Here is a 26356-nt window from a genome sequence, read left to right as displayed (position 1 = left end):
CTTTTATTTTTAAAGAGATGTATTTGAAACGCAGGTCATGTAACTAATTGAAATGGCTGGGATTGGATTAGCATTGAAAACAAAGCCAATTTTTTTTTTTACGTTTTGCACATCAAATTTTAATGAAATTAAATAGAACCAAAAATTAGAAAGGATGACATGAAGACTTTGGGTTCTTTGTATGCCTGATTCTATATAACAGTCTATACTATCATTGCTCTGATTTTGAATGACTAAACTAAGGTCACCATGGCTTTCCAAATGGGATCCATCAAAGTGATGGAAAAGTTTCCAATTAGTATAATCAGATCCATAATGGAAACAATATTGCAGATGGACTTTAATTCATCCATTCTTATGAAGATATGCTATAACTTACTTTTTAATATAGCAATATAATTCTAATACCCTGCGCTCTGGCCGCCTACTTCAAGTTTTTTTATTTTGTGAGCTAGCAGTTTGAGCTGTTCTCCAATGGCCCTCTAGCCATATGGCACTTACACTATTTCTTTTGTGGCAAAAACGCTGATTGGAGGGAGGAGAAAGAGAGCAAAAGAAGAGAGGGGGGAGAGGGGGGGAGATGGGGAGAGAGAGAGAGGGGTGAGAGAGGGGGGGGAGAGAACAAAAGAGAGGGGGGAGAGAGCAATAGAGAGGGGGAGAGAGAGAAAAAGAGGGGGGAGAGAAGAAAAGAGAGGGGGGAGAGAGCAAAAGAGAGGGATGGAGAGAGAGAGCAAAAGAGAGGGGGGAGAGAGAGCAAAAGAGAGGTGAGAGAGAAAGCAAAAGATAGGGGGAGAGAGAGCAAAAGAGAGGGGGAGAGAGAGGGAGAGAGAACAAAAGAGAGGGGGGAGAGAGCAATAGAGAGGGGGAGAGAGAGAGAAAAAGAGAGGGAAAGAGAGAGAGCAAAAGAGAGGCGGAGAGAGAGAGAGCAAAAGAAGAGAGGGGGAGAGGGGGGAGATGGGGAGAGAGAGAGGGGTGAGAGAGGGGGGAGATGGGGAGAGAGAGAGGGGTGAGAGAGGGGGGAAGAGAACAAAAGAGAGGGGGGAGAGAGCAATAGAGAGGGGGAGAGAGAGAAAAAGAGGGGGGAGAGAGGAAAAGAGAGGGGGAGAGAGCAAAAGAGAGGGATGGAGAGAGAGAGCAAAAGAGAGGGGAGAGAGAGAGCAAAAGAGAGGTGAGAGAGAAAGCAAAATATAGGGGGGAGAGAGAGCAAAAGAGAGGGGGAGAGAGGGGGGGGAGAGAGAACAAAAGAGAGGGGGAGAGAGAGGGGTAGAGAGAAAAAGAGGGGGAGAGAGGAAAAGAGAGGGGGAGAGAGCAAAAGAGAGGGATGGAGAGAGAGAGCAAAAGATAGGGGGAAGAGAGAGCAAAAGAGAGGGGAAGAGAGAGAGCAAAAGAGAGGGGGAGAGAGAGAGCAAAGGTAGAGAGGGGGGAGAGGGGGGGGGAGAAGGGGAGAGAGAGAGAGGGGTGAGAGAGGGGGGGGAGAGAGAACAAAAGAGAGGGGGGAGAGAGCAATAGAGAGGGGGAGAGAGAGAAAAAGAGGGGGGAGAGAGGAAAAGAGAGGGGGGAGAGAGCAAAAGAGAGGGGAGAGAGAGCAAAAGAGAGGGGAGAGAGAGCAAAAGAGAGGTGAGAGAGAAAGCAAAAGATAGGGGGGAGAGAGAGCAAAAGAGAGGGGGAGAGAGAGGGAGAGAGAACAAAAGAGAGGGGGAGAGAGAGAGAAAAAGAGGGGGGAGAGGAAAAGAGAGGGATGAGAGAGCAAAAGAGAGGGATGGAGAGAGAGAGCAAAAGAGAAGGGAGAGAGAGAGCAAAAGAGAGGTGAGAGAGAGAGCAAAAGATAGGGGGAGAGAGAGCAAAAGAGGGAGAGAGAGAGAACGCAAAAGAGAGGGGGAGAGAGAGAGCAAAAGAGAGGGGAGAGAGCAAAAGAGAGGTGAGAGAGAGAGCAAAAGGTAGGGGGGAGAGAGAGCAAAAGAGAGGGGGAGAGAGAGAGCAAAAGAGAGGGAGAGAGAGAAAGAGCAAAAGAGAGGGATGGAGAGAGAGAGAGCAAAAGAGAGGGGAAAGAGACAGAGCAAAAGAGAGGGGGAGAGAGCGCAAAAGAGAGGGGGAGAGAGAGTGCAAAAGAGAGGGGGAGAGAGAGCGCAAAAGAGAGGGGGAGAGAGAGAGCAAAAGAGGGGAGAGAGAGAGAGAGCAAAAGAGAGGTGAGAGAGAGAGCAAAAGATAGGGGGGGGAGAGAGCAAAAGAGAGGGGGAGAGAGAGAGCAAAAGAAAGGGATAGAGAGAAAGAGCAAAAGAGAGGGATTGAGAGAGAGAGAGCAAAAGAGAGGGGAAAGAGACAGAGCAAAAGAGGGATAGAGAGAGCGCAAAAGAGAGGGGGGAGAGAGCGCAAAAGAGAGGGGGAAAGAGAGAGCACAAAAGAGAGGGGGGAGAGAAAGCACAAAAGAGAGGGGGAAGAGAGAGAGCGCAAAAGAGAGGGGGGAGAGAGAGCGCAAAAGAGAGGGGGGGGAGAGCGCAAAAGAGAGGGAGGAGAGAGAGAGCACAAAAGGGAGGGGGGAGAGAGCGCAAAAGAGAGGGGGAGAGAGAGAGAGTGCAAAAGAGAGGTGGGAGAGAGAGAGTGCAAAAGAGGGGGGATAGAGCGCAAAAGAGAGGGGGAGAGAGAGAGCGCAAAAGAGAGGGGGGGAGAGAGCGCAAAAGAGAGGGGGAGAGAGAGAGTGCAAAAGAGAGGGGGGAGAGAGAGCAAAAGAGAGGGAGGGAGAAAGAGAGCGCAAAAGAGGGGAGAGAGAGAGCAAAAGAGAGGGAGGAGAGAAAGCAAAAGAGAGGGTGGAGAGAGGGAGCAAACGAGAAGGGAAAGAGCAAAAGAAATGGTAGAGAGAGCAAAAGAGAGGGGGGAGAGAGAGAGCAAAAGAGAGGTGGAGCAAGAGAGAGCGCAAAAGAGAGGGGGAGAGAGCAAAAAAGAGAGGGGGAGAGAGAGCAAAAGAGAGGGGGAGAGATAGAGCAAAAGAGAGGGAGAGAGAGCAAGGAGTGGGACCGCTGTACTGCAAAAAATGGCCCGTGTAAACGGGCTTTATGACTTGTTAAAATATAATTTAATTATTTGTAAAGGTATGCAAAACTTCTTCATACAAATTATTTTTAAAATAATAATAATAATAATATATATATATATATATATATATATATATATATATATACATATATATATAATACACACACACATACAGTATATATATATATATATATATATATAATCCTGAATAAATCGCACTCTCACTTCCAAATACATCCGTCAGGGTGCTAACAGGTTAAAATACAAAAGGAGAAATTAGATACTCGCTAGTCCTTTCCAAAAGGCGAGTGCCTCATTTCTCCTTGTATGGCCAATTGTGAAAACATGTATAAAATGTATATGCTGTAGAAGTTCTGTTTGTCTATACTAGACATGACATACGTTGCACTGCATATAAGCAGAGTTGTAATCATTGCTTTACTTAAATATGAACAAATCAACTCCAAATTGTGTACCTTCAATTCATAAATCACACATATCATTTTACCTGTGCATGTTATTGTTCCATTATTCAATTCCAGTTATACACAAAGGTTTTTGTTAGCCACAGAAAAATCCGTAAAATAAATTATATAAGGGTCTCCTGTTTACCTTTGTGTAGCCTCAGGGAGACTTGTAATGGCAAGGAATGTATTACAGAGCTAAAAAGAAATGAAGGGGTAACTTTAAGAATTTCATTTATCACCCACATAGTGGCCCGGTTTATTTTCATACATCAAATGCAATTGTTCTTACTTGACACAACATAAATAAGCAGAATACAACTCTTAAGCCAGAGTTACTTAAATGTGTAAAAAAATAAATACAAGATAAATAATCACGTTATGGTATGTATCACTTCTAACAACTTTTTTCTTCTTCAAAGTTTGAGTATCTTATTAGACCTAAATGCGTTCCTTTGTGGTAGGTCATGGGTGAGATTGAATTAAAGGGACATGTTACTCAATATACATTTCTCTTTATCCCTGTGAGAAAGACATTTAAAGGGACACTCAAGTCAAAATTAAACTTACATGAATCAGATAGAGCACGCAATGTTAAATAAGTTTCTAACTTACCTCCATTAACAAAATGAGCACAATTTTTTTTACACTTTTTGAGTCACCAGCTCCTACTGAGCATGTGCATGAATTCACAGAACATACGTATATGCCGTTGTGATTAGCTGATGGCTGTCACATGATACAAGGGCAGTGGAAATAGACATAACTTTGAAATTAGTCAGAAAAAAATATGCTACTCATCTGAAGTTCAGACATAGGGGCATATATTCAACAATGTTCTAGCAGACATGATACGAAGTAGCGTATCATGTCCGCCGCACATCGATAAATGCCGACAGCATATGCTGTTAGCATTTATCATTGCACCAGCAGTTCTTGTGAACTGCTGGTGCAATGCCTCCCCCTGCAGATTCGCAGCCAATTCGATCGGGTTGATTTCGGTCTGCTGCCTCAGAGCAGGCAGACAAGTTATGGAGCAGCAGTCTATAGACCGCTGCTTAATAACTTCTGTTTCTCGCGGGAAACAAGGGGCATCAAGCTCCATACGGAGCTTGATAAATATGCCCAATAGGGGCTGAATTATTTCTAGTGCAATCCTGCCCCCTGCACATTCGCGGCCAATCACAGGCAGTGTCAATCAACCCGATTGTATCCGATCGGGCTGATTGCTGTCCGCCGCCTCAGAGGTGGCGGATGAATTAAGGCCACTAAAGCAGAGTGGGTTGGAAGCAGCATCCGCGGCTTCATAAATTGACCCCTAAGTGCTTTTACATAGTCTTGTTATTGTGCATTTGTTGATTATGCAAATCTACTGTATTTACTGGTCCTTAAACCATTTAATACCTGTGTTATTCTTTCTTTAAAACTAAAATAATCTAACCAGAGTAACTGTTCTATGAGCAATTACCATACACATTATCTTCTAACTTTCTTTTGAATGGAGAAAAAAATAGAACAGCCAATCAGCATTATCAATGTTGAGTTGGCACTTGGTTGTGTTCTGACCTCATTGGACTTTGCCACAATCTTGCAGGACTTCATAGTGATCATACAAGATTTCAGAGTAACTTTCCTAGAATTGAAATGCAAAATAAAATCCCTGTGTCTGCAAATGCTAGGTTTATCTTCCATTGCTAGTCCTTGGAAATTTGAACTGGAAATATATCTTCTGATGTGTTATAGATATGCCAAGTAGCATATGTGCTTTTCTTCATTATATTGTTTAGATAGCAAAAGCACCAAACATAAACTACATTTTTATTAAACAAGGAAACCATCATGTTTATTAAAGGAACATGTTACTTAAAGGGACAGTTAACACCAGAATTGTTGTTGTTTTAAAAGATAGATAATCCCTTAATTACCTATTCCCCAATTTTGCATAACCAACAGTTATAATAATACACATTTTACCTCTGTGATTACCTTGTATCTAAGCCTCTGCAAACTGCCCCCTTATCTCAGTTCTTTTGACAGACTTGCATTTTAGCCAATCAGTGCTCACTCCTCTGTAAATTCACGTGCATGGGCTCAATGTTATCTATATGAAACACATGAACTAATGCCCTCTAGTGGTGAAAAACTGTCAAATGCAGAGGTGACCTTCAAGGTCTAAGAAATTTGCATATGAACCTCCAAGATTTAGCTTTCAACTAAGAATACCAAAAGAACAAAGAAAAATTGGTTATAAAAGTAAATTGGAAAGTTGTTTAAAATTACATTCCCTATCTGAATCATGAAAGTTTTTTTTTTTTTTACTTGACTGTCCCATTTTACCTCTTGAGTGCTAATGATGGCTCTGAGCCATTGCAAATTGTCTCACTTAGCTGCTAACGACGGCTCAGAGCCGTCGCTAGCACTCTCCCACCTTGAGGGAGATCTGGAGGCTTCTACCCGCTCCTACCCTGGCCATCGGGCCTGTATAGTGACAGGCATCGCCGTGGGCTTCACGTTTTGCGTGGTGCCGTCACACGCAATGATGTGATGCAGTCACCGTGCAACTTTATTTAAAATGGACAATGTAAAGTATAGGGAAAGGGAGCATGCTGCTTAGAAGCCTGTATCTCAGGCATCTAAGAAGCTACAGAACACCAAGACCCACCGTTGGAAAGGTAATCGCCTAACCTTTCCAACGGCATAAGTCTTGGGGATCTGTAAAAAAAATAAAAAAGTTAAAAAATGTTTTATGTAAAAACATAAAAAAAATTAAATAATAATCTTAGCACCCAGGTGGGAAAGTGCTTAGCACTTAAAGGGTTAATATAAATTCTAATTGAACCATGGTGCAACTGTGAGAGAGATAATGCTGTATGGTGTATGTTTTTTTCTGTATTTAAAACTAATATCAATTCAACAACTACATGGTAACGAACATCCGATAAGAATCAGTGCTGAGCTCACACTTTGCTTTACTGTTATTTTGTGGGATTTTGCCATAATCTCATGAGATTTCACAGTAAAGTTTCTTAAATTGTGGAGGAAAAGAAAGTAACTGTGCCTAAACCTGCCATATGCCCTCTATCTTACAAACCTCATCCAGATTGGATGCTTAAATTTCCTCTTCAATGGGATGTTGCTACTAATGAACATTGAAATAAGCATATCTTCCTTTTATACATAGAGATGCTCATGTGATATTTTCTAGTCAGCTTTTTACACTATCACTTTCAAGTGATTCAGTGTTTGAATAACATTTCTCTTTAATATATGTGAATTAAAGGGACATGAAACCCAAATATTTTCTTTAGTGATTCAGATAGAGCATGTGATTTTAAACAACTTTCCATTTTATTTCTATTATCTAATTTGATTTGTTCTCTTGAAATCCTTTGCTGAAATGGATAGCTAGGTAGACTCAGGTGCCGCTGATCAGTGGTTGTTATACCTCATGTTATTGGTTCACCCATTATATTCAGCAAGCTCCCAGAAGTACATTGCTGCTCAAGAAAAATAATACCAAGTTAATGAAGCAAATTAGATAATAGAAGTCAATTGTAAAGTTGTTTAAAATTGCATTTTCCATCTGAATCATGAAATAACATTTTTGGGTTTCACAGAACTTTAAGAACACCCAAAACTGTGCTTTAGAGAATCTGAGGCAGCTGAAAAATAAAAGTCCAAAATCATGTAAAAAGATGCTTTAATTAGTGTTTTTGTGAGAAATTGAAAATGTTGTCAAATTCTCTCTATATAAAGTATTGGTGAATATTACAATAATTCACTTGTAAATTACAAAATAACTGTGTATTTTTAATTGCATTTCTCAATGATAAGAATGACCTCAAATTAAAAAAAAAACATTACTGACCTTTTAACCGGACACTAAATTCATGCAATTAGCAGCATCTATGCTGCTTTGATTAGTTCAGAGTTTATTTAAAAATTAGAGAGTGGAGTGGAACTGCGGAGCATACAAAAATTGGAATACAGGCGTACCTCGGAGATATGGTTTGTTCGGTTCCAGACTACCGCAATAAAGCAAATACAGCAATAAAGTGAGTCACACTCATTTTTGTGTTTCCGAGTGCATATAAAAGTTCCACTACATTACAATATAATCTATTAAGTGTGCAATAACATTATGTCTAAAAAAACAAAAACAAAGTACATACCTTAATTAAAAAATAGACATGTGCAGCCGCAAAAAATTCGGTTTGGTTCGGATCGATTCGGACCGATTCGAATTTCGGAAGAAATCGAATGAATTCGTTTCGGATTCATTCAAATTCTTTCGGATTCGAAAAAATTCGGTTCGCATTCGTTTTGGTTCGATTCGGTTTGAATCGATTCGGATTTTCGGAAATTCGGTCACTGTAAAGTGGGATGTGCTGTGTATTACACTAGTATACTAGTGTAATACACAGCCATCCGAATCCATCCGAATCTACCGAATAAATTCGAATCGATTCGGATTTATTCGGTAGATTCGGAACTACCGCAATTTGGAAATTCGAATCGATCCGAATCTCCGAATTCGAACAAATTCGTCCGAATTTCGATTCGGGCCGAACCGAATCGCACATGTCTATTAAAAAATACTTTATTGCTATAAAATGCTAACCATCATCTGAGCCTTTAATGAGTCATAATGATTTTGCTGGTGGTGTAGGTGTGTATATATGTGTGTTTATAGGCATTTATGTATTTATATATCTATACAATATATGTTGGAAAAATGGCGCCGATAGACTTGCTCGACACAGGGTTGTCACAAACCTTCAATTGGTAAAAAGAGCAATTTCTGCGAAACACAATAAAGCGAAGCGCAATAAAACGAGGTATGCCTGTATAACGTTTTATTATCTAGTTATTAACTGACCCTAATTATTAGAAAATGAAAAACAAAAAATAAAACTCAACATACTTAAAAATATCTAGATCACTTAAAATACACAAAACCCAAAGTTTTTCTTTTATGGTTCAGCTAGAGCATGGAATTTTAAACAAATTTCTAATTTACTTCTATTATGAAAATGTCTTCATTCTCTTTTGTATCTTTTGTGGAAAAGCATGGAGCAAACACATGTCTGGAGAACTATATGGCAGCAGGTTTGCAAGAATGTTATCCAGTTGCAAGAGCACCATGTAGTGTTTCAGACAAGGTATCTCTTCAACAAAGAACTCCATGGGAACAAAGCAAATTTGATAACAGAAGCAAAATAATGAGTTGATTATTAAATAACTAGTAGAATTAAATATTTGTAGAGTTGGAGCATACAAAATGTAAATGATATAATACAAATAATGACTTATATAGGTTTACTATCTATTAAGTAACTGACCTTAACAGTTTGAGGAGAAAAAAAGAAAAAGAAAAAAATCCATTTAACACAATCATCATAAAATACTGTCAGAAATGAATAAAGATTTTCAATTAGCGTAGAAAAGCAAATACCAGTTCACAAAGCCAGACACTGCAAGTAGTACTGCATTTGACAGATTCATTCTTTCTGTAAGTTTTGAGCAATTATTTCATAAAAACAACAACTGCATTTATTCTGGACGCTAGATAAAAAATGTTCTTACAACGCTTACTGTTTAGCCTGAAAAGAATTCCAGTAACTTACAGAATGCAAATATGTGTCAATATAATCCATTATTTGTATTTCTTAACATGCAGTAAATGACAAACTAAACATAGCACCAGGAGAAAAATGTTCATAAAACATACAGAAATATTTCCCAGTGTTTACAAGGATCATATCCCCATACGGATTGTTTATTCTTTTTGGCTAAAAAGTGTGACATTGACTAGTAGATGATCATTCTCAATGAAATTGGCAAATGTTTGTGTTTCTGAACATTAAATATGTTAGACCTACTAAATTAAATAAATATATATATTTTTTTTTTTACTTTTTAAATCTTTTTTTTTTATTAGGATCGAAAATCAAAAACACAGTTGGAGTATACAGTATTTTTCTAGCACGTCAGTTATAATTTGATTTACATTTGTAATCAGGTAAAATGAGTAATGCCCTTGATATACATGTCCATATATATATATACAGTATCTCACAAAAGTGAGTACACCCCTCACATTTTTGTAAATATTTTATTATAACTTTTCATGTGACAACATGGAAGAAATTACACTTTGCTACAATGTAAAGTAGTGAGTGTACAGCCTGTATAACAGTGTAATTTTGCTTTCCCCTCAAAATAACTCAACACACAGCCATTAATGTCTAAACCGTTGGCAACAAAAGTGAGTACACCTCTAAATGGAAATGTCCAAATTGGGCCCAATTAGTCATTTTCCCTCCCGGGTGTCATGTGACTCATTAGTGTTACAAGGTCTCAGGTGTGAATGGGGAGCAGGTGTGTTAAATTTGTTGTTATCGCTCTCATACTCTCTCATACTGGTCACTGGAAGTTCAACATGGCACCTCATGGCAAAGAACTCTCTGAGGATCTGAAAAAAAGAATTGTTGCGCTACATAAAGATGGCCTAGGCTATAAGAAGATTGCCAAGACCTTGAAACTGAGCTGCAGCATGGTGGGCAAGACCATGCACAGGACAGGTTCCACTCAGAGCAGGCACCACCATGGTCGATCAAAGAAGTTGAGTGCACATGCTCAGCATCATATCCAGAGGTTGTCTTTGGGAAATAGACGCATGAGTGCTGCTAGCATTGCTGCAGAGGTTGAAGGGGTGGGGGGTTAGCCTGTCAGTGCTCAGACTACACGCCGCACACTGCATCAAATTGGTCTGCATGGCTGTCATCCCAGAAGGAATCCTCTTCTAAAGATGATGCACAAAAAAGCCTGCAGTTTGCTGAAGACATGCAAACCAAGGACATGGATTACTGTAACCATGTCCTGTGGTCCGATGAGACAAAGATAAACTTATTTGGTTCAGATGGTATCAAGCATGTGTGGGGGCAACCAGGTTAGGAGTACAGTCAAGCATGGTGGTGGGAGTGTCATGGTCTGGGCCTGCATAAGTGCTGCCGGCAGTGGGGAGCTACAGTTCATTGAGGGAACCATGAATGCCAACATGTACTGTGACATACTGAAGCAGAGCATGATCCCCTCCCTTCGGAGACTGGGATGCAGGGCACCACTGCCTTGCTAAAGAAGCTGAGAGTAAAGGTGATGGACTGGCCAAGCATGTCTCCAAACCTAAACCCTATTGAGCATATGTGGGGCATCCTCAAACGGAATGTGGGGGAGCGCAAGGTCTCTAACATCCACCAGCTCTGTGATGTTGTCATGGAGGAGTGAAAGAGGACTCCAGTGGCAACCTGTGAAGCTCTGGTGAACTCCATGCCCAAGAGGGTTAAGGCAGTGCTAGAAAACAATGGTGGCCACACAAAATATTGACACTTTGAGCCCAATTTGGACATTTCCACTTAGGGGTGTACTCACTTTTGTTGCCAACAGTTTAGACATTAATGGCTGAGTGTTGAGATATTTTGAGCGGACAGCAAATTTACACTGTTATACAGGCTGTACACTCACTACTTTACATTGTAGCAAAGTGACATTTCTTCAGTGTTGTCACATGAAAAGATATAATAAAATATTTACAAAAATGTGAGGGGAGTACTCACTTTTATGAGATACTGTATATATTGTAAATTATTTTTAATTTATATTTTATTTTTTATTAGTATTTATTTATATATACAATTTTCCATTAGTATTATGTGTCCCAATAAGAATCTTTCAGTTTACAATTCTTATAGTAGGTAAACTTTAATGATATATAATGACATCAATAGTAAAAGTAAAACAAAATATCTTTTAAATGAAAGTTTAAATATATATAGTAAATTTTAATAAGGGGAGGGTGACACTCGTACCGTTTTTTCATGCAGCTGTGTGGAATTATTCTTTTACAATGACTAAAGAAGATGGTTTAAGTGACAGCTGTAAAATATTGGCCACTCGGGACAGGACTAAACTGTAATAATCCCTATAAATCTAGGACTGCTGTAAACATTGTAATTGTATGTACATTATTACACTCAAAAATCATATTTATATAAAAAAGAATGATTTACATTAAAGGGCCAGTAAACTGATAAAATGACATGCTCTAATTGTTTACAGCATGAAGTTGTATCACTAGCGACATGATAAAGCTATGTGTTTAACCTTCGCAAAGAGGTTAAACACACAGTTAAAGTACCACTCAGGACTCGCACAGCACTGTGGGTCTAAAGCAGAAACTGCAGCTAATCCAATCAGCAGCAATAGTTAGCTGGGTCTTGCAACTAGCACTATTGATTGGATTAGCAGCAGTTTCCACTTAGGACCTGCAGTGCTCTGTGGGTCCCAAGCGGTAATTTGAATGTGTGTTTTATCTGTTTTTAACTCTTCCACTCTCTATTATGTGAGCTAAACCGAAGTGCAAGGTACAGCTCTCAAAACGCTGGTAACAAAAGATCTGTGAAAGTGCTCTGCTTTTATCACAGGATGTAACAATACCTGAGCAACAAAATGGCGGCGCCCAGTATAAAATTACAGAGCTTTACCAACTGGATTCTGTAATGAGGTAAAATAAGAGAACGGCTTTAAAAAGAGCTGCAGTTACAGGAGGAAATGCAGTCTGATGAGTAGAAATCATGCTACGGTAGTTGTATTCACCTGGTTAATGTCCCTTTAGTTGTGCCTTTTCCAAGGAACCATAAAAACTAGTACAAAGGGCTGATTTGGACTATAAGCAGCCAGTTGGCCATCCCTGATTTGTCTGAATCACTAAAGTTTTATTTTCACGTTCCTATAAAATAATAATTCCTTAAAATATTCAAAGCATATGAATAGCATTAGCCAAGCAGTAACATTTCTCTAAAAGACTGAATTCAATGAAACAAAAGAAGGTATTTTCCAATACCAGTAAATTCCCAGCGAGAAGTCTAATCACTGTGATGTGCTGACAGAAGCTACAGCCCTTTAATTAAGAAGGACGTTTATGAAGTGCAAGATCTTAATTAAAGATATACACAGGCAAAATTTTGTTTCCCTTTGTTTCTTTCATCAACAATCTATTGTAATTTTTAACTCACACTTCAAACCATCATTACTGGGCCACAACAGCATGTTTACTGGGTCGCGGCTTGTGTGTGTGTGTTGTTGGAGGTTGTGTGTGTGTGTGTTATAGGAGAGTGTGTGTGTGTTACATGACAGTGTGTGGTGTGTGTGTGTGTTGTATGAGAGTGTGTGGTGTGTGTGTGTTATATGAGTGTGTGGTGTGTGTATTGTTTGAGTGTGTGTGTGTGTTATATGAGTGTGTGGTGTGTGTATTGTTTGAGTGTGTGGTGTGTGCGTGTGTTATATGAATGTGTGGTGTGTGTATTGTTTGAGTGTGTGGTGTGTGTGTGTGTGTGTTATATGAGTGTGTGGTGTGTGTATTGTTTGAGTGTGTGGTGTGTGTGTGTGTTATATGAATGTGTGGTGTGTGTATTGTTTGAGTGTGTGGTGTGTGTGTTTTATGAGTGTGTGGTGTTTGTATTGTTTGAGTGTGTGGTGTGTGTGTTTTATAAGTGTGTGGTGGGTGTGTGTGGGTTGTATGAGAGTGTGTTTGGTGTGTGTTTGAGAGTGTATGATTTTACCTTTCACAACACTTTCAAATTTTACTACAATCAGAAAGAAAAGTATGCACACATTTTAGTCACTTTGCAAAAAATTGCAGCTATCTTGTATATTACTTTAGAGATTTTCAGGCCAAGCATAAAAATAGGGTGACGAAGGTATGTGGTATCATTGCACTGGGTCTTAGAAATTTTTTTTTTTAAGAACCCTGCTTTAAACAAGTGGTCTTCTCAGCCAGTATTGCCGGAAATTGGCTTATTTTTAAAGTCAAGATTTTAATTATTATAAAACAAACCAGTTAAATAGATTGACATTTATTTCTATTACATAAAAAGCAAGGCAAATTTTTGTGTTTTTATCATATTAAAAATATGGCTGGTGCTGTCTGTTCTCTATACTGCATTTAGTGTTCGGCTATAAAGTACATTTTAAAAAGCAAAAATATATTGTACACTTACAGAAGTGTCATCAACACATTTTTATTGTAGAATAAATTCTGATTTTTCTAAGGCAAAACACAACTCACCAAAAAATCCTATTAAATGAAAAATAAACAAAATATGACTTTAGAAATATGGTTTAACTCTCTTTAAAAATAGTAGATAGAAAACACTATTAAAGGGACCGTAAACACTTTAATAATGTATTATAAAATGTTTATGTGTAGTAAAAAAAAAAATTGTGGCAATTCCTGCTAAAAATAGAAGTGCTGACTCCAGTCATAACACGGCTAAATTCTACACTGCCATTGGTTGCATGACTCATTTATAACTGTCCCTAATTGGTTACGAAGAGAAGGAAACCTATTTTACCAAACGGTGGCACCCATTTGCTTTATGGACACATAGGGGCATATTTATCAATGTGTGAGCGGACATGACACAAAGTAGCGTATCATGTCTGCCGCAAAACGATAAATGCTAACAGCATACGCTGTCGGCATTTATCATTGCACCAGCAGTTTTTGTGAATTGAATTGAATTGTGTGTTATTCGATCGGGTTGATTTCTGTCCGCGACCTTAGAGCAGGCGGACAAGTTATGGAGCAGTGGCCTGAAGACTCGCCGGAAACAAGGGGCATCAAGCTCCATACGCTGAAAACTTTACACTTCTTTTTCAATATATAAACGACTAATATAATTTAAAAAAAGGACATCTGCATATAATGTTCAGGCTAATCTTTGCTTTGAACATATTGTTTTATCTAGAATCTGTTTGAATCTTCAATTCTACATATGGTTTTATTTCCAGAAAAGAACACCTATAACATTACAATTTTACTAACATTGATGCGCAAGACAAGTCTGTCTGTTAGTGCTTCACTCACCTATACATTTAGGGCAACACTGTCCAGTAGGAATGTGACTGAGATGCTGGGGACATGACAGAATAGGACAGACTTCCTTTATGCACTGTGTCCTGCCTCCCTAAAGGAAAATAGGTGACGTTAGAAAATAGAATAATACATCTAACTTAGAAACATTGTTCTGCAAGGCGATCCATGTAACACGCGTATCCATTTCCTCATTAAAAATATTTATAATCCCAAATATTTTAAGAAAACAAAAGACATAAAACCTACATTTTTGTCTTTCATGATTCAAAGAGTGTGCAATTTAAAAAAAAAAAAAAATAATCCAATTTACTTGTTATCTAATTTGCTTTGTACTCTTAGTATCCTTTGTTAAAAACATAAGTAGGTAGGCTCAGGATCAGCAATGCACTACTGGGAGCTAGCTGCTTATTGGTGGCTCAGTTGATGTGTTCGGCTAGCTCCAAGTGGCGCATTGCTCTTCCTTCAACAAAGGATACAAGAGAATCAAGAAAATTTGTGCAAAGTAAAAATTTAATTGGAACTTTGTTTACAATTGTATATTTTATCTTAATCATTAAAGAAAGAAATTGGGCTTCATGTCCCTTTTACATTACTAAATTAATTTAATAAAATTCATAAAAATAAATTTCCTTTTTGTCATTGGTTTACCTGACGTGTTCAGCTAGCTCTCAGTAGTGCATTGCTGCACCTTCAACAAAGTATACCAAGAGAATTAAGAACATTTGACAATAGAAGTAAAACTGAAAAGTAAAATGGGTTTTATGTCCCTTTAAAAATAAATTATACATATTGTTTTATTTGGTAAATCCAAATCAATACTATGTCCTGCCAAGAGGTAATTAATTTGAACCCTTGTTCAGCTCTGATTTATAGCTATGCATATAGTGCACAAGACACATCCACACTCCTAATTATAACCCTGTATTATCTCACAAAAAGAAGCACATTTTCAACAAATTATACCAAGATAATATAAATAATGAAGTACATTGTAACTGTAAGTTCTATCTGAATCATGAAAGTTTAATGTTGAGTTGACATCCATGTATGCTTAATTTTACAATACAGTGTGCCCATATATGAAAAAAGTAGTGATATTTTGCCAAATCTTGCATTTCTTCAGACAATGCGTTATAGATTTCTTTTTTCCAATGAAGAAAGAAACATCAGATTTAAAAGCTATTAGTTTAAGCTTGCTGTTATGGGAACTGAATGTTAGATTTGTATGAAAGCTTGAATAGGATCTGCCTCTCGCTGTTTTACGAATCTGTGTTTTATGTTGCAGTGTGTGGTATTACATCATAGAATATTCACCACTGACTTAAACGTTAACAAACGTCCAAGCAACCGACCTACCCTAGATAATGAGAAACATATGACAAGTTTCTAATGTCACTAATTTAGAAGAGTTTGAATCAGTACCAATGCTAGCGGTATTACTGCAACAACCTTAATGTATTACATGAAGTCTCAGCAAAGCCCTCATAAAGCTGTCATGAATCAACAATAAACTTTCAATGAATTGGTAAAAAATGAGGTGCGACTCTTGACTGCAAAGCTGAAAAACACCAGATGTTTGAAGAATCCAAGAGTTAATAATCAGAACCTCTGTGTCACTAGAACCTTATAAAAACAAAGAAAACACGTAGTGACCACTTTGTACAATTTACACAACGCTTTTATGTTTATTTTATAGCCAATGGCTTTTTTATTGGGATATGACAGTTATCTTTTCAAGATGGTTTATATCAACGTAGATTAATTAAGGATTCACTTGAAAAAAACAACGACACTGAAACAACTTTATCAAAACAAACACTAGTGCTATCAGGACAAAACTATTGTAGATACTTCTCAGATATGCATACGCTTTCCAGAATGTTAGGTCCTCTAAAAACATGATGGATTTAGTAGAGTCTGACTGGCCAGAGGGAGCGTATAAACAAATAATCTTAGGAAAAGATATAAGAAATAACATTAGTCATGTATGTGTCTATATATCTGCTGGACAGCTGGAATTTATTACAAACATGAGGTAGTGCAGGGCACTTATATTACTGTACATTTGGCTATCTTTTGTGCTGCCCAAATATTTATTAGAAATAGGATACACCATGCTGATGGAAATATTTTACTTTAAAGACATAAATCAATGTCTATGTATTGTTATACTCTAAATAAAGTTGTAATTTGAAGGAGAGAAAATATTTTGCTATTAAACTCTCAGAACTAGGGTTCCCATCTGTCCAGGTATGACCCTGACAGTTAACGTTTCCTTTTTGTGTGTCAGGGTTTGAAGCTGAATGACATGCAAATATCAGGGTTTGGTGGCAAACAGCCACAGCCAAAAAGGTGACATACCGCACATGTGTGTGTCTTTGTGTGTCTGTCTTTGTGTGGGAGTGTCGCTGTGTTTGTGTCTTTGTGTGTGAGAAAGTGTTTGTCTTCGTCAGTGTCTTTTTGTGTATAAAATATTGAGTGTATTTGAGTGTATGTGAGACAGAATGTGTGTTAGTGTGTGAGAAAGAGTGTGTGAGTGTTAGTATATTTGTGTGTGTGAGAGAGTATGTGTGTTAGTATGTTAGAGTGTGTGTTAGTGTGTGAGAGTGTGTGTGAGCATGTGAGAGAGTGTGTGAGTGTTAGTGTCTTTGTGTGTGTGAGAGAGTATGTGTGTGTTAGTGTGTTAGAGTGAGTGTGTGTTAGTGTGTGAGAGTGTGTGTGAGCATGTGAGAGAGTGTGTAAGAAAGAGTGGGTGAGTGTTAGTGTCTTTGTGTGTGAGAGAGAATATGTGTGTGTTAGTGTGTTAGAATGTGTGTTAGTGTGTGAGAGTGTGTGTGAGAAAGAGTGTTTGAGTGTTAGTGTATTTGTATGTATGAGAGAGTATGTGTGTGTTAGTGTGTTAGAGTGAGTGTGTGTTAGTGTATGAGAGTGTGTGTGTGAACATGTGAGTGAGTGTGTGAGTGTTAGTGTCTTTGTGTTTGTGAGAGAGTATGTATGTGTTAGTGTGTTAGAGTGAGTGTGTGTTAGTGTGTGAGAGTGTGTGTGAGCATGTGAGAGAGTGTGTAAGAAAGAGTGTGTGAGTTTTAGTGTCTTTGTGTGTGAGAGAGAATATGTGTGTGTTAGTGTGTTAGAGTGTGTGAGCGTGTGTGTGAGAAAGAGTGTGTGAGTGTTAGTGTGTTACAGTGAGTGTGTGTTAGTGTGTGAAAAAGAGTGTGTGAGTGTTAGAGTCTTTGTGTGTGTGAGAGAGTATGTGTGTGTGTGTTAGTGTGTTAGAGTGAGTGTTAGTGTGTGAGAGTGTGTGTGAGCATGTGAGAGAGTGTGTGAGTGTTAGTGTCTTTGTGTGTGTGAGAGAGTATGTGTGTGTGTGTTAGTGTGTTAGAGTGAGTTTGTTAGAGTGTGAGAGTGTGTGTGAGCATGTGAGAGTGTGTGAGTGTCTTTGTGTGTGTGAGAGAGTATGTTTGTGTTAGTGTGTTAGAGTGAGTGTGTGTTAGTGTGCGAGAGTATGTGAGAGAGTGTGTGAGTGTTAGTGTCTTTGTGTGTGTGAGAGAGTATGTTGGTGTTAGTGTGTTAGAGTGAGTGTGTGTTAATGTGTTTGAGTATGTGAGAGTGTGTGAGTGTTAGTGTTTTTGTGTGTGTGAGAGAGTATGTGTGTGTTAGTGTGTTAGAGTGAGTGTGTGTTAGTGTGTGAGAGTGTGTGTGAGCATGTGAGAGAGTGTGTGAGTGTTAGTGTCTTTGTGTGTGTGAGAGAGTATGTGTGTGTGTGTTAGTGTGTTAGAGTGAGTATGTGTTAGTGTGTGAAAAAGAGTGTGTGAGTGTTAGTGTCTTTATGTGTGCGAGAGTATGTGTGTGTTAGTGTGTTAGAGTGAGTGTGTGTTAGTATGTGAGAGTGTGTGTGAGCATGTGAGAGTGTGTGATTGTCTTTGTGTGCGTGAGAGAGTATGTTTGTGTTAGTGTGTTAGAGTGAGTGTGTGTTAGTATGCGAGAGTATGTGAGAGAGTGTGTGAGTGTTAGTGTCTTTGTGTGTGTGAGAGAGTATGTGTGTGTTAGTGTGTTAGAGTGAGTGTGTGTTGGAGTGAGTGTGTGTAAATATCTATGTGCAGGTTGCTGAATTATTTTCTGTTTAAACAGCTATTGGAGAGGAGGTGAAATGTCACCTCAAGAAAAAAAGCTTTGTGGAGGGCGGTCAGAGGGGGTTATGTTAGTAGAAAGAGACATAAAATAAAGGTATGTTTTAGCACGTTTAATTAAAAATCATGAATGAACGTACCTTTATTTTACTCCTTACTACATGTTGCTCCTTTATTTTACTCCTTACAACAGTTTACCAGTTTAAGAGCAAGAAAACACTGTTCTCAGGGTAAAACCGGCCTTTATAGAATTAGAACAGGGAATACATAGTACTGGTGAGATTTCTTTTAAAATCTCACACACCCAGGGAGCTTTAGATCATCTTTCCCAAACTTCTATTAGGGGCATATTTATCATTGTGCGAGCGGACATGATACGATGTAGTGTATCATGTCTGCGACCATCGATATGCCGACAGCATACGCAGTCGGCATTTATCATTGCACCACCAGTTCTTGTGAACTACTGGTGCAATGCCGCCCCCTGCAGATTCGCTGCCAATTGGCCGCTAGCAGGGGGTCTCAATCAACTTGATCTTATTCGATCGGGATGATTTCTGTCCGCGGCCTCAGAGCAGGCAGACAAGTTATCGAGCAGCGGTCTTAGGAGCTTGATAAATATGCGAGCTTGATAAATATGCCTCTTAGAATCAAAATTGTATTGGATAAGAATGACCGTTATAGCATTTAAAACCAAAGCTACGTATTTCCCGGCCTTTAATACTTCTGTATTAATATTCTCTGACTATTAAGCACAACTCTATATTGGTGGAAAGGGATAAGCTTGCTGAAGCATGGTTTACCTAACACATAAACAAAAGCAACACCTTTAGCTAGAAACATTTTAGTATGAGTCCCTTGTTTTTTACAGTATTAGATCTTCTGATAAAACCAATTACTAATAAAAAAAACCAGCATATACCTAACTGCCATATGAAAAAGATTAAATTAGAAACTTGGATAGTTCATTTGTATAATGATAACATATGTTTCAATACAACAAATGCCCTTTCACATAATTAAACTGAGTACTGCTCTTTTACAGAATTGAGAAAAAAAAAGAACAATTTAAATGACTGCTTTCATCACTTACTGTGATTATAATATGGATTTTTGACTGTTGGAATTTTCTAACCCTGAAAAACAATTACACATGATTTCCAGAGGGTTTTTTGCAAACTTTTATATTAGGTCAGTTGTTTTATATAGCTATTGTCTCCTGAGCCAAAATAATATTAATATTAAAACCATGTGTTAACGAAACATATATGTACCATAAGACAATGCTTTAATGTGATAGAGTATTTTATTATTGCACAATTGCTTGATTTTTTTTCATGATTCAGACAGAGCATACAATTTTAAAGAGCTTTCCAATTTACTTCCATGATCAAATTTGGATTGTTCTCTTGGCATCCTTTGTTGAAAAGAAAAGAGGTACGGTCCTCCTTGCACTTTTGCCACACTATATGGCAGCAGTTTTTAAATAATGTTATAAATTTGCATGGCAGCACTTTTTCCTGTCATATAATGCTCCAGACGTGCACGCTTGGTATCTCTTGAACAAAGAATAGCAAGAGAATGAAGCAAACTTGATAATAGAATAGGAATCTTTAAAAATTGTATGGTCTGTCTGAATCACAAAATAAAAATGTTGGGTTTCATATACCTTTAAAGTCAGCTCCATGGCAGCAATGCCCTGCTGTGATCTTGCTGAACTCATCTGATGAGCCAATGACAAGAGGCAGATGTGTGTAGTCACCAATCACTAGCTGGCTCCCAATAGTGTATTGCTGCTTTTCAGCATGGCTTTCAACAAAGGATACCAAGGGAACTATAATCTGTTTAGTGTAAAAGCCCCTACACTTAACATGTGCCACTGTCAGGCCGATTTAGCCAATCACAATCCAAATTCTCAATACTTAACGACACATTTACAGAGCCCTTTTGTACTTATTAAATTCCACAGCTAAAAATACTTTATAAGACCAGGACAACACTTCTCAAATATATAATGAGTACCCTAAACACAGGTGCCCACTATACGCACTTATCTCTATTTTTGGAGCACAACAGAAAATGATAAAAGTCAAATTGAAGTGCAAGATTGTGATCAGCCCTATAATGAGCTAAGGCTGCCAGTAACAAACATGGAGGTGGACAGTTGGAGGGCAAGAGAGCCATTGGGATATATATATATATATATATATATATATATATATATATATATATATATATGCCCTAAACTGCATACTGGCAGACTGTCTGCTAGTACCTAAAACAGTGGTGACTAGTGGGGTGGGGGAAGAGAGCTGTTTGGGAGGGATGAGGTAGGGATCAGGGCGTAGGAAGGTAATCTCTGCACTACAGCAAAAATTAACCGTACAATCTAATGATTAACACCTTCACTGACAAGAATTTCAAAAGTGTGATGTGCAGTTGCAATTAGCGGCCTTCTACTTGCCAAAAAACAATGGCAAAGCTATGCATGTCTGCTATTTCTGAACAAAGGGGACCCCAGAGAAGCTTTTACAACCATTTGTCTTATGACTGCAGTGGTTGTGTGTAAATAATTTCAGTGAGAAACCCAAAGTTAGTGAAAAAGTTGACGATTTATTTTTGTAAATGGATCAATACTTTGGTTGTCTACTTTAAATATATATATTTTTTGTAGGTAAATCAAAAAACAAAGGCTCTATTTCTATTTAAATGGAGTGACAGCAAAAATGCTAAAACTTCTCCAGTACTTTGGGCAAGTTTATCTCTGAAATTCCCAGTAGCGAAGGGATTAATAGCAAACCCTGTAAACTGTGCTAATAAAATGACAGTTTTAAAAGCGTATTAACTGTTAATTTTATGTGCAAATATTTGTGATGCTTAATTGCTGATATATACATATATACAAACATTACTTAAATGTACCTCAAATTGATATGTCAAACTGAATCGGCTACTAAGTGCCTGACAGCTGTGTAAGTATTCAAACGTAACCAGCTGGAGTGTGGCACATTCCATGCAAGTTAACTAAATGATTGAATGTTGTTTTTATCTATTGTTTACGATCTTCAGTTTGCATAAGTCAGTATCATGCACAAAACTGTCAAAGCCCAAAAAAGTAAAACAAATATCAGCAGGGTTGTGACTATATCTCTCTAATCAGTGTTATGCAGAAAAGGCCTATTATAGTGAAAAATGACTTGCTCTAATTTGTTAGAGCATGTGAGTTTAACACTAGTGAGTCTATGAGGCTCATTTATCAAGATTCGTATGGAGATTGTGGGCCCGTGTTTCTGGCGAGTCTTCAGACTCGCCAGAAACAGCAGTTATGAAGCAACGGTCTAAAGACCGCTGCTCCATAACCTGTCCGCCTGCTCTGAGCCGGCAGACAGGAATCACCACAATTCAAGCCGATTGAGTACGATCGGGTTGATTGACACTTCCCTGCTGGCGGCTGATTGGCCGCGAGTCTGCAGGGGGCGTCGTTGCACCAGCAGCTCTTGTGAGCTGCTTGTGCCATGCTGAATACGGAGAGCGTATTGCTCTCCGCATTCAGCGAGGTCTTGCGGACCTGATCCACACTGTCGGATCAGGTACACAAGACCTTTGATACATAGGCCTCTATGTGTTTAACCCACACAAAGTTAAAGTACTGCTTGGGGGCCACAGAGAAATGCTGGCAGAAAAACTGCCACTGACCCAAACAGCAGCGGTAGTCATACAACCAGAGCAGAGGTTAAACACATAGACTTGCAGCATCACTAGTGTTAAAATGACATGCTCTTATGAATTAGAATTAGAGCATGTCATTTTTTAACTATGATGGCGCTTTAAGAGTTGTGTTTTATAGCAGATATAGGTATAAAGATGTCAAGGCACGAATAAAAGAAAGTTAGTATAGCCATGGATGCATTTTAAACTGCATAGTGCTGCTACACAGAAACTCCAACTATAGCAGAGGTGTAAATCAGTGGTATTCACATTAAAGGGACATTATACACTCATTTTTTCTTTGCATAAATGTTTTGTAGATGCTCTATGTGTATAGCCCATAAAGTTTTTTTGTTTTTTTTTTAAATGTATAATTTTGCTTATTTTTAAATAACTGCTCTGATTTTCAGACTCCTAACCAAGCCCCAACGTTTTTTTTTCATATGCAAAAGAAGGGGGGGGGGTCTGTTATTTGCCACTTGCAGTGGACTTTCCAGCTACCTTTTCAACAGAGCTAAACTGAGAGCTTCTAAGTAAGTTTTTAAACAGTTTTATACTGGATTTTTATAGTATCTGTGCATCTTATTCTTTGGAGTAGTGTCTATTACATGCAGTTATATGAAAATGAGTGTATACTGTCCCTTTAAAGTTAAAATTAAACTTTCATGATTCAGATAATGCATGCAATTTTAAACAACTTTCCACATGTCTTTTTATATTTACACTTTTTGAGTCACCAGCTCCTACTGAGCATGTGTAAGAATTCACAGAATATATGTATATGCATTTGTGATTGGCTGGTGGCTGTCACATGGTACAGGGGGAGTGGGAGTGGAAATAGACATAACTGAAATTTGTCAGAAAAAAATCTACTACTCATTTAAAGTTCAGACTAAGGGGCCTATTTAACAAGGGCCGAATGGCCCCTGATGTCTCTGTTTCTTAAGACCGCTGCTCCTCAATTGCAAACTCTACCTGAATAATTAGTTTAACTCTGATGTGGATGTCTAATTTGCTTAGTTCTCTTGGTATTATTTGTTGAAAAGCATACCTAGGTAGGCTCAGGAGCTGGGAGTTAGCGGCTGATTGGTGGTTACTCATAAATACATTTTAATCATTGGCTTCCTAATGTGTTCCGCTAGTTCCCAGTAGTGCATTGCTGCTCCTTCAACACAGGCTACCAAGAGAATAAAACAAAATAGATAATAGAACTAAATTAGAAACTTATTTAAAAATGTATGCTCTATTTAAAATTCTGAAATAATTTTTTTGGGGTTTCGTGTCCCTTTAATTTTGATTTTCACTTCCCTTTAATCAAGTTAGCTGACATGACAGAAAAACAGAAAGAACAACTGATATGCTTCCTATGTTTAGCAAAGAACATATTTTATCCAGTTCCTTTCCAAGGGTGCTTACATTGACAGCAACAGGCTAACAGATACTTCCTTTAACATATCTCAAGTAATTTGATTCAGACATCACTTGGCAAAATACATTTTCTGTACAATTTTTCATGCAACAATGAAAATATTTCAAACAGGCCAACCTGAAACCTTATACAGCCGCATATGTATCCCATGCCACTGACTTCCAGTAGCTAGTATTACTAATGAGAAGAATTCTCTCAAGATCTATGCTCAGTATCAGATCGTTCCTTTAGTCTTTTGATTGAATAGAAGAGCAGGTGGTATCTAAACTATAAATAAGCCAACTTCAGTGGTAAGCAGAATTTATCCTACAATGAGACTTTTACTTTCTAACATTGCAGAAAACCTATGACAGTTTTATGAACTTTAATACATAACTGAAATAACTTTGGTTTTATGGGAAGTGTTACATTTGCGCCATGTGAGATTTTAGTGTTAATAACCAGGAGAATTGAACTGTCACTCAAACATAAAACATAATTCTGTGTGGCTTATTTTTGGTTTGCCTACAATAAAATTAAATACACTATATGTCTAAACATAAATTACTGTTGATATACTATTAAATAATAATCCAGTTTTATAACTGTTAGTCATCTGAAACAAACTGTCAGAAGGTGAATATTTTCTGTGGTTGTGGTATGAAATAAGCATTGCATTAAAGCAGTACTTGACTAATCTGTTTAAAAATTAGGAGCCAGGCATATTTTTAGGAGCCAGACACTTGGATTTGTATATAGATATATAAAGAATAACCCAGGGTCCTGGGTTTGTCGACCCCTGCATCTCAAATGAGCTAGAGCTTTTTATTATTGTACTATTGCTTGCATATAACTATGCATTTAACTCCTGCAAATGGTTAAACACAAAGTTAAAGTCAACTCAAGAGCAGCAATGCACTACAGGGAGATCTGGTGAGCCACTGGCATAAGGGACATATGCATAACAACCAATCACCAGATAGCTCCCAATAGTGCATTGCAGTTTCTGAGCCTACCTAGGTATGTTTTTCAACAAAGGGTACCAAAGAACAATGACATTTTATATGAGAAATAAAAAAAAATCTTTAAAAAAGTTTCTTGAAATTGTATGTTCTATTCTGAAATATGAATTTTGACTTTCATGACACGTTTATATTAATGCACTTTCTGTTAACAGAACATTAAAGGACTCACTGTATTGTAAACAACAAATTGCATTAAAAATAAATGTTTTATACATTTTTAAATTGCTATTTAGTTGGCAAAGTTTGCATGGTTTTGCATTCGAGGTACAGACCCATTGAGTGTTGAATATCATATCTCCTATGCAGTGGCTACTTAGAGACAGCTGTAAACAAGGACCTGCAGATATCAACCAATCACAGTCCAACAAGTAGGAAGGGAGGGTTCTTAATTCCTCAAAATGACCTCCAGACTCCCTGGGGGCAGTGGGAAAGCATTTTCAGATTTAATTTGAATGAAAAGTAGACAAAATAAATTAAACAAGTGTACTGCAAAGTTTTTATTGTCTGTGTATAATTTAAACTTTTATAGGGAATTCAATTTTTTAGTGTAATGCCCATTTAATTATCATCTGAACATATTCTTTATTAAAATGTTGAAACTTTTATTAAATCTAAACCACAAACAAATATAAAAAAAAAATCCAAAACAACCACTATTCAATTTTGGTTTCAAAGAAATAAAAATTGGAAATAATACATTTCTTCTGTGAATTTTAACAAGGAACGTTTTAATGAAACAATTGCAAAACAAAACATGAAAACATTTTTTCCGAGCTAAAATCTGCAGCTAAAAATGGACTAGAGGGACAATTAAGTTATTTTTATATTTGATTTAAATATAGCAGCCTCTGAATGCTGTATTATAAAATCTTTGCATAACAATGATTCTTTTATAAGCAATAAAAACTGTTTTGTAAAGATTATTTTTTGCCATGTACACACCTGAGTGTGCTGACGTCAAATTGTCAAGTCATTCTCCAACCACCATACTCAATAAAACAAATGACACAATTATGGTTATGAAAAGGCTGCAGCTTGTTTATTAACATAGTACTTAAATACAACCATTAAACATTATAGGGCCTATTTATCAAAGCGCCAACTATGTTGCATTCGCCGGTGTCTATACGCTTGCCAGACATCGCCAGACATTGCTGCCGCGGACCTGAATACGATCTCCTTATTTATAAAAAAAAGCCGTCAAAAACATGCATGTCAAGTACGGTTCAAAGAGAATCGGACTGGTGTTAACTAACAGTCATCGATGTTGCGGTTATTCAGGTTTTTCCCAACTTTATTTATACCATTTCATTACTATCCATGAACAAGCACATTTCTCTACAGCTAATCTTTTATTTTTTATCTGTTAATGTCCAAGAAATAGATTGATTTATACCTCAACAAATAATATCTCATAGAAAGTTATTTTCAAATGTATTAGTTATATGATACTTTCACAGAAATGTATGTGTATTTGTATTTCTATGAGTCATATTTTTTATTTATTTTTTTAAATTATTATTAATGCTAGAATTTATCCTTGCACATACATATCTATATTTATATATATATATATATATATATATATATATATATATATATATATATATATATATATATATATATATATATATATATATATATATATATATGTGTGT

At 37.5% G+C, this 26356-nt stretch overlaps 1 protein-coding gene across 1 annotated transcript in view; it reads right to left on the bottom strand.

Annotated features, from left to right (window-relative positions):
* Nucleotides 1-26356, bottom strand: part of BMPER (BMP binding endothelial regulator) — a 300921-nt gene that overhangs the window by 116355 nt on the left and 158210 nt on the right. Inside the window, exon 7 of the mRNA XM_053714435.1 lies at nt 14422-14521. Within this exon, the coding sequence (XP_053570410.1) occupies nt 14422-14521 (100 nt within the window). The remainder of the gene's footprint in view (nt 1-14421; nt 14522-26356) is intronic.

Source organism: Bombina bombina, chromosome 5 (genome assembly GCF_027579735.1).
Source record: "Bombina bombina isolate aBomBom1 chromosome 5, aBomBom1.pri, whole genome shotgun sequence".
Lineage (NCBI taxonomy): Eukaryota > Metazoa > Chordata > Amphibia > Anura > Bombinatoridae > Bombina > Bombina bombina.
The sequence above is the reverse complement of the archived record's forward strand: the minus strand, read 5'-3'. Positions and strand labels throughout refer to the sequence as shown.